This window comes from Lepidochelys kempii, chromosome 24 (genome assembly GCF_965140285.1).
Source record: "Lepidochelys kempii isolate rLepKem1 chromosome 24, rLepKem1.hap1, whole genome shotgun sequence".
NCBI classification, from domain to species: domain Eukaryota; kingdom Metazoa; phylum Chordata; order Testudines; family Cheloniidae; genus Lepidochelys; species Lepidochelys kempii.
In genome coordinates this window covers 3,964,791-3,973,603 of record NC_136403.1, presented here as the reverse complement: position 1 = coordinate 3,973,603, position 8,813 = coordinate 3,964,791, and the positions used below count along the sequence as shown (strand labels likewise).

The window sequence follows — 8,813 nt, the reverse complement described above, 5'->3', positions numbered from 1 at the left end:
TTTGCCAAAAACCCTAGGTTGCTATGCTCCAGGAGAAAGGCAGGCCTGGGAGCTGGGGCTCTTTCTCCTTGCAAAGCAGCTGATCGGAGCAGCGGGGGTTTGTTTCGTTAAGCTGAAAGCCAGAGTCCCTATTTGTGCAGATCAAATGTGCCCAAAATTTGCGGCCAGGTATTTACTGCCCGTGCCATTAAAAGTGCCTTTAACAAAAGAGAGGTCGAAGCTGGGTCTATGGTAGACAGTTCCCCTGCTTGATCCATGCTGGAGGGATTCTCCACCCCCGCCCTGATCCACGGTGAGGCTGCAGGAATATGTTACTCCACTGTGGCTAAATCCCACAGCGTGGGGTGACTGACCGGGTGCAAAGAGATCACCCCAAATTACAGCAGCCACCCACCAGGCCAGCTTTTCTACCACTCCACTGCCCTTCCAGAACCCCTGCCCCAGCCTGAGAGCTCACTGTACCCCCACCCTGCATCCCAGAAAGAAGAGGACGGGGGTAAGTGCTGCATTGCAAAGGGCCTGTCACCTCCGCTGCTTAGGAAGGGGACAAGGAGGCAGGAAGGAGCCATTGCTCCTGATCAGGCGGCTGCTCTTCACAGAGGTGAGGGGAGAGGAGCCAGTCTAGCTGGCTGGGGCAGGAGAAGATCTGGCCATTGCAGGCCCTGCTAGGGTCCAATACAACAGGAGTGGTTCAAAGGACCCCTGGTCCAGTTGTACCAAGCTGTTTGCTGGTTGTGTGGGCTATTTGGCTAAGACTCTCTGCAGGTACTTTCACCCAGGAGAGGGGGATTCTCTGCAAGAAGTTTGAAATGAGAGGCAGAAAAAAAAATCCCATTTGGCTTGAAATTTTCCCCCGAAATTTTGTGATTTTTGAAAAAATGTCCAGTGGCCTCTCTGCAATTGTGCCCACCCTGTGGCATTTGGGCGCTGATCCATAATGAAAGGTCACACCACGTTCCCCCCAGCAACAGCACCCCAATCCTCCACCTGCTATCATGAAGCTCATGTTACAGCTGAGGAAACTGAGGCCCAGAGACTTGCTGGGGGGTTGTGCAGTTGATGGGTGGTGACTCCCAGGCTGCAACCCCGGCCTCGCAGTTAGCTGGAGCGTTTGGGGGAATCTCTCTTGCCTGGTCAATCTCTGGCTCCTTATTTCCCAAACAAGCTCCCCCCTCCTGGCCCCTCGCCCAACTCCATCTCGGTTCAGTTTTCAGGCTAAATATTTTGAATGTAGCAATCGAAAACAAAAGTGAACCTGGCCCAAGGCCCCTCGCGCCTGCTCGGAGCCTGGCAGCTCCCCCATGCCATCACCCTGCCTGCAACCCAGCCAGGGCAGCGGTGAAAGGAGGCAGGGCCCCTAGGCGAAGGTGGGACTGCTTTGGCCCTGCCCCTTGGCTGGAGTTTCACCTGGCTGCACTTGGGGAGGGTAGGAGGCAGCTTCGCCCAGCTGTCTGCGCCCAGGTGTGCTGCCTGGCTCCTCGCCCAGTCCTACGCACGCAGCATGGAAATCGGGGAGCCCGGAAGCCGGGGGCTTTCTCCTTGAAGCCTGGAGTGAGGTGGATGGAGGCGAGTTGCGGTGGAGGCCAAGGAGTGACGCTGTCCCTGCCGGTCCCCTGGGAATGAAGTGGGAGGCGCTGGGGTCCCTCTGTTCCCAAGCTCCGTGATCTGCGTGGCGTCTGCTTCCCGCCTCATAAGAGGAGCTGCCGGGGGCGAAGGGGGGGTGGTGCCTTCTGCCTTGCTTTGGAGAGCGGCCGGGGGATTTTCTGTTTATGGACCATGGGGGCGAAGAAGGAGACAGCGGCATCGTCATCCCTCTGCCACCTGCCACTCGGGATAGCTTTGCTGGTGCTCAGCCTCGTCCCGCTTGTGCCCGCACTGGCCACCACTGGCAGTAAGTTTCCCCAGCCTGGCCAGCAGGCCTCGAAAGTCCGCGCCTGGGTTGCCGAGAGAGGCGAGACTGGCTGGCGGGGGGTGCGCAGCCTCAGCAGAGTCTCTCCCGGTGGAGGCTGTGCGGGATGGGACAGGTGGGTGACCCAGAGGCGAGGCTTAAGGCAGCGGGCTGGGACTGCAGACGCAGTGAGGGGCTAGTGGATGGAGCACGAGGCTGGTGGCCAAGAGATTCTGGCTCCTGTTCTCCGATCTGCACCTAGCCTGCTCCATGACCTTGGGCAAGTCACATAAGAGCGGCCATGCTGGGTCAACCCAATGGTCCATCTAGCCACTAGTCTGTCTTCGGTGCTTCAGAGGGAATGAACAGAACAGGGCAATTAGCGAGTGATCCATCCCCTATCGTCTGGTCCCAGCTTCTGGCAGTCTGAGGTTTAGGGACACCCAGAGCGTGGGGCTGCGCCCCTGACCATCTTGGCTAATAGCCATTGATGGACCTATCCTCCAGGTACTTATCTAATTCTTTTTTTAACCCAGTTATGCTCCGGGCTTTCACAACATCCCCCGACAATGAGTTCCACAGGTTGTACATGTTGGGTGAAGAAGTACTTCCTTCTGATAGTTTTTAAACCTGCTGCCTAGTAATTTCATTGGGTGACCCCGAGTTCTTGTGTTCTCTGTGCCTGTTTCCCGTCTCACATGTGTCTTTTGAGGTTGTAAGCTTTCCTGGAGGAGGGATGGCCTCTTGCTATGTGTCCGGGCCGGACCCAGCACAACGGGGCTCTAATTCTAGGTGTGACTGTAATACAAATAGCAAAATAATAATGGGACTCAGGAGAGTGGGGGCCAGTTCCCAGCTCTGCCACTGACTCTGTGTGACCTTGGTTAAGTCACTGTGTTGCTCCGTGCCTCAGTTTCCCCATCTGTAAAGTGGGGACAACCATTGTCCATTTGCTGGTCTCTACTTGGATTGTGAACTCTCAGAGGCAGGGACCATCTCTAACAATTGTGTCTGTGCAGCCTCTAATAAAATGGGGCCTCCAGGTCAGCATAGTGAGTTGGATCTGGGACCTCAGGATCGAAAGATGTGTGACCTGCTACAGCCTGAGCTAAAAGAACTCCTGCTGCAGCAGGCTCATCACGCTCCCTCTGTGGTCCAGCCACCACTAGGAGGGAACAAAGTGGCCCACTGACTGAGTGTGAGCTACATTATCCCAAAACCACAGGGCTTTCTGCACCTTCCTTTGAAGGAGCTTGTGCTGGGCACAGTAGGAGACGGGATACCGGGGTAGATGGGCCCCCTGCTCTGAAACAGCTTAGTAATTTCCAGGGTCCTTTGTTGCTAAACACACTGGACTTTCCCCATCAATAAATGCTGATTCCCTCATTTTTCAGGGTAAGGCTGGAGAGGGCAATGGAACAAAGTGTCCCTGAGAAACTGGCCATTTGACTTCAAAACACAGAGACCTCCAGGCTCTGGAGCAAAAAAGGAACAAGCAGGAGCTTTTTGGGCAGGGTTGGGGGCGGGTAGCTGCTTATTTGGTTTCTTAATGGGCTTTTGACTGGTGATGAGAAGTTGATCCTGAGGGGTGGGGAAAACAGGAGTTCAGGCAATAAATAATTCAGATTTGCAGAGAGTCATGGAAAGAGACGTGAAAGTGGAAAATTGTAGCTAAGGGGGCTGGAGGAATTAAAACAAATACATCAGCGGGGCTGTGATCAAAGGCAATCATTTAACCCCTGCTCTTGACGCTAAGCCCGATGCAATGAAATGGCTCGTGAAGTGAGGCTGCTCAGAGAAAATCCAAAAATGTCCCATGGAGATGTGGGGAGCAAGCGGGTATGAGAATGGCTATTTCTGGGCATAGGGACTGGAAAGAGAAGCCAATGCAATCTGGGAAAGACCCCTGAGCTCTGCTAGAGTGTGGCCTGCAGGCTGAGATCAGGGCAGTGGGAATCTAGACACCTGGCTTCTAGGTCCGGCTTTTCTGTGCCCTCTCTGGCAAGTCCCGTCCCCTCCCAGTGCCTCAGTTTCCCCATCTGTGTAATGGGAATAACGATGATAACGGGGAATGCTACTGACCCATCTTGCAGTGGGGGGAGGTTGAACTAATAATGAGAGGGTGGGAAGCCCTTTGAGAGCCTCAGGGGGATGAGGGTGGAACAGGAATAAACAGTGTTACTGTAAAGGATGTATGTGTGTGTCACTAGTCCAGAGGGGATGCTGTGTCGGAGCAGTGGCCTAGGAACACGGAATGCCGGGCTGGGGGCTGCTGGGTAATAGAGAACGTGGCTTTGGGGGCTGGGGCTTTTTATAACCTACATATTTACTGGGAGCCCGTCTGCCTAAAAGGCCAGCGCCTGAGTCGAGACCACGGCTGGTGTGACTATTGGGAAGATGCCGGTGCCCCGCCAGGGGGAACGCCACTTCTCGGTGACCCTGCACGGGAGCCGTGTTTTTTCCCAACTCCAGCCCCACGGGAAGGCTGCTGGGTTCTGAGCATCTCTCCCCAGGTCCTCTGCCCCCTTGGTGGGAGTGAGGAGGCAGGATCGGGGCCTTAGAGGAGTGAATCAGGTGTGGCTGCATGTGCTGCCTTTCCAGCTGGCTGTGGTTTGTGGCGGGGGGAGCAAGGCAGGGACGGCTGCCCAGACTCGGCAAGGGGGCATCTGGCCTCACCAGTGCAGAGGGGTGTGGGAATTTTGGCCATTCATGTCAAGAGGCCCAGGATCTCACCTCTGGGGCTCGACCCACTCTGAGCAGCTGGCTGGTGCTGGTGTGAACAGACCTGCTGCGGCGCCATAAACAGGGAGAGCATCTGATGGAATCGCTCCTGGTTTATGTCAGTGTAAATAGGAGGAGACTTGGACCCTGTTGGGCCGAATGGATTAGTCAGTGGAGCTGGGGATCTGACCCATTGACTCCAGCTGGGGATCTGGCCACTTGATTTTGTGGCTTGATAAAGCACTGTGTGATCTGGGTGACCCCTAGGGGAAAAAAAGATGGACCAAAATCCTGCATCTCCACGCTGGCTCCAGATCCAAACTTCTCGTGGCCCGTTCCCTGCGTTCATTACCCTGAGACTGACCACTGTAAAAGGCCCGCTACAAACCCTGGATGGGAAGTAGCCCCAGTTTGGGGGTTTGAAACCCCATCTTTCCCACAGTGTCTAGGCCACTATAAGAATGGCCTAAAGGTCCATCAAGCCCAGTGTCCTGTCTTCTGACAGCGGCCAATGTCAGGTGCTTCAGAGAGGATGAACAGACAGGTAAACATTAAGTGAGCCATCCCCTTTTGCTCATATATAATAAAGATTATTATAATTGATATCCTGACAGCCCTAGCTGAGATCACTGCCCATTGCAGTCGAGGCTGTACGTTTCCACTGTAAGAGATAGTCCCTGCCCTGAAGAGAGTATAGTCTAAAAGCCCAGACAGACAAAGGAATGATTGTCCTCTGGAGTTACGTGTGGGGAAACTGAAGGTCTGATTCTCTATCACTCTGCATTTTGTGGAGCTTGCTTTGCTAACTCTGTACACAGCTGTAGGATAACGGGTAATTTTAGAGACTAGGTATACAGGGAGTTAGGAGCAGAGTAAGGAATTGAATCTAGACCTCTTGACGCGTCAGCCAGCATTTTAACCGCTAGATCACCCTGGCCCCTCTTTAGTGTCAAGCTGTAATCTTCCCTCTGGAGTTTCGGTTCAGGCTCCGTCTCTAATGTCCTTGGCGAGTTTCACAGCGATACGATAGAGACGTGGGTTACTCTGGGAGTTAGCTTGGTGACCCTGGAACATTTATATGTCATCCTACTAATGCGATTCCCTGGGGGATGGTGTTGGGTGGGAGTTCCTGGAACGGAGATGCAATCAGTGGCAATGTTGCAGTCACCTGGCCCTAATTTACAGTATATAAAAATATCTGGTGCTCACAACCTTCAGGGACAATTCGCCTGCTGCCTGGCACGTGTTGTCTGGATTTATAGTCCGGGAATAAAAGGACCTGAAACCCCTTTGTATTTACAAACAGAGAGGAATCAGATAGAAGCACCTGGCATCTCTTTTCAAAGCTGCGCAGGGCACAATCGGTGTTGGCGGGATGAAAAGCAAAGTGTCAATTAAAAGAATAAAGGAAATTTAGTCAAAACACGGCATGCTGGCTGGCAAGCGGGGGGGTGAGAACTCGAGCATCTCGCCTGCCCTGGCAGAGGGCAAGGGGGTTAATGAATGACCACAGTAATAACAGAGCTGCCATTGAAAAGCGTGTTTGCTCTAAACAGAGCTGGGAGGTGGGAAAACTACTGGCCGTGACATGCGCCACCGGCGATGCCCGCTGAAGTCGGCTGGCGGAGCGCCCGAAGTGCAAGGCAGAAATAGCCCGGTGCTGCAAACTGGGGCAAAGGTGAAAAGAAACGTGAGCTCCGGCAGCTTTGCGCCATTGCTCCGCACCTCGGGTTGGCGCCTCCATCTGTGCAAACTGGGCCCAGCGATGCCACCCGCCCGGCGCACGGGCTCAGCGCCCCTGCTGGCGTGAATGGCCAAGGCTCCATTGCGGCGCTGCTGGTTGCCGCCGGCAGAGGAGCAGGCCTGGAAGGTTTTTGCACAGGTGCAAATGACATCCCGATACGCAAGGCAGGGGAGAAACGAAGAACCATCAGCCAGGAGGCGGCTCCCTTCCAGGAGCTGGCAGAGCATAGGACTCAGGGCATGCACGGGTAATAAAGCCCTTCTTAAGTTGTTGCAAAGTTCCCAACTCCCTGAGCCATCCTCTCCCCCGAACGGCTCCCTGGCGAAGCTTCGGCTGCTGCTACTTCCCCCTGGAAGAGTTTTCCTGTTTAGGGTTGAAGCCAAGTTCACTGTGTTTGATTTTTGGTGTTGACAGTAAATTTTGTGCTGGAAAGCAGGCTGCCTTGAAAACTGTTCTCTTGATCATAACTCAGCATCAGGTTTCACTTGCGGTGTGAACGGGGAGCGGCTTAGGTTTCTGCGGCCAGAAGGGTGCTCGAGGAGTTTGACCTCCTGAGTAACTCAGGAGGGACCGGTTGGCCATGGGGACGACGCAGCCCATCGTGCAGTGCTGTCTCCTGACAGCCCCCCAGCCATTGCTACTGCCCTGCAGCTTGGTTCTTGATGGAGCATTGCATGTTGGGAGGTGTGGTCTCCATATGCCCCCGCAGCTCTGTCAAGCTGGCGACCCAGCGCTGGGCAGCAGGGCGCTTGTGCTGGGAGCCTGGGTGGCTCTATGTCAAGCTGCAGGGTGGGAAGACATGGGGTGGGTGGCATGCAGCTCCCTGCCCACTGGCCTCTAATATCAGACCCTCAGCGAATTTCCTGGCCAGCAGCCGGACACGCTTAGGGGCCTGCAGAGTTGGATGTTGGCCTGTTCTGAGCAGGAGAGGCTTCAGGCAGCTTCTTTCAGCAAAGGAACATCTACGGGAGATGGCAGTATTACAGTCGGGTAGGGCTTAGGGGACCCCCAGCTCCGGTCCCGGGGCCAGTCCTCACTAGCAGCTGGGCTCAGTCCTTGATGTCCACGGGCAACTGCCAGGCTGGTGTCTACAGGCATCTCAGCCGGGGGAGGAGGGCAGGCTATTGCACAAGAACTGATGGCCTCTGCTATTGGCACCTAGTGCCCTCAGTCATCTATTGTCCCCTCTGAGCAGACAGGGCATCGGTGCTGAAGGCTCTGTCGAAAGACACAGTAAACTGAGTGGGCCTCCATGACAGGTCTCAGAAGGGTAAAGGACACGGGGAAGTTGTCTGGAATAACTGTGGTGGGCTAGCTTCCTGGTGGACGCTAGTCGGGAATAAATGTATTTCTGGTCTGTTTGGGTTTGTTGCTCTTCAATCTTTTTAATGTACATAATTCTCATAATCCATAACTGTGTCATAATGTGTTAACCTGACCTTAACATACTTCAAACATCTGACTCTCTATAAGGTGAATGGTTAAACTCTAAATAAATCATTTGCATTGAACAGTTTGCAGACCAGCAAAACCTGTTCCTAAAAATCGTATTCCGTTTTACCCTTGTTTTATGTAAAAGAGCCCTGCTGGTTTATCCGTGGTGCTGGAGGCCAGCGCTTAAAGTTAATCCCAACTTGTGATTTTAATAGATGTGTTTTTTTTTAAAGTCACAAGTACAGGGCAGGCTCCAAAATCAGAGCACTAAGAGAGGCCACTGAGGCTCCAGCCGAGACCAGAGTCCTGTTGCGCTAGGGGCTGTACATAGCAAGACAAAACAGAAGTATTGTCCTAACAGGGAACTGAGGCACCAAGAACCTAGCCCAGGTTCGTGCAGGGGGAGTTGAGGTAGAGCTGGGAGTTGACTGAACTGAAATCCTCAAATTGAGGATTGCGTGATGTCCTGCTCGGGGCTTTATCCCTAAGACCATCCTTCCTCTAATTGCTTGGGAAAAGTGTATATAAAACCATCGGGCAACAAATCAGAAATACCTATGTGGGACAGAAAGTGCATGTTCTCTGGGCATGGGGTGTTGAGAACATGCTGTGTTTGTGTGTGTCCTGGTGTCACACACACCTATTTAGCAATGCTGGCTTGGAAGAGGAGGGTTAATGAGAATAACCTCTCAGGAGGTTACCTAACCCCCTCGGTAAATATCAGCCACGGGAGAGAGATTAGAGGTGCTTGGGGATGAGACAGTCAGATGCCAGGGAGCTAGGATGGTTGCTACCAGCCAGATGAGGCAGTTTCCAGCCTGTGTGGTTGGAACAGTGTGCTAACTAAAGATGGAGCTGCGCTGTGAAAGGCAGGTCATCGGGGGTGCTGGAACTAGGGGGGCTGCCGCACCCCCTGGCTGGAAGTGGTTTCCCTCCTATGCAGGGTTTACAGTTTGGTTCAGTGGCTCTCAGCCCCCCCACTGTACACAGCAGCCCCAGCAGAGAGGGTGGTTTGTAGGGGAGTAG

The 8,813-nt window shown here is 53.9% G+C and overlaps 1 protein-coding gene across 2 annotated transcripts in view; it reads left to right on the top strand.

Annotated features, from left to right (window-relative positions):
• Positions 1-992: 992 nt before the first annotated feature.
• INSRR (insulin receptor related receptor) overlaps positions 993-8,813 on the top strand; it is a 39,748-nt gene continuing 31,927 nt past the window's right edge. For both annotated transcript variants that reach the window (XM_073322749.2, XM_073322748.2), the window contains exon 1: positions 993-1,891. In XM_073322749.2, coding sequence (XP_073178850.2) covers positions 1,777-1,891 — 115 coding nt within the window. In that variant the 5' untranslated portion in view covers positions 993-1,776. The remainder of the gene's footprint in view (positions 1,892-8,813) is intronic.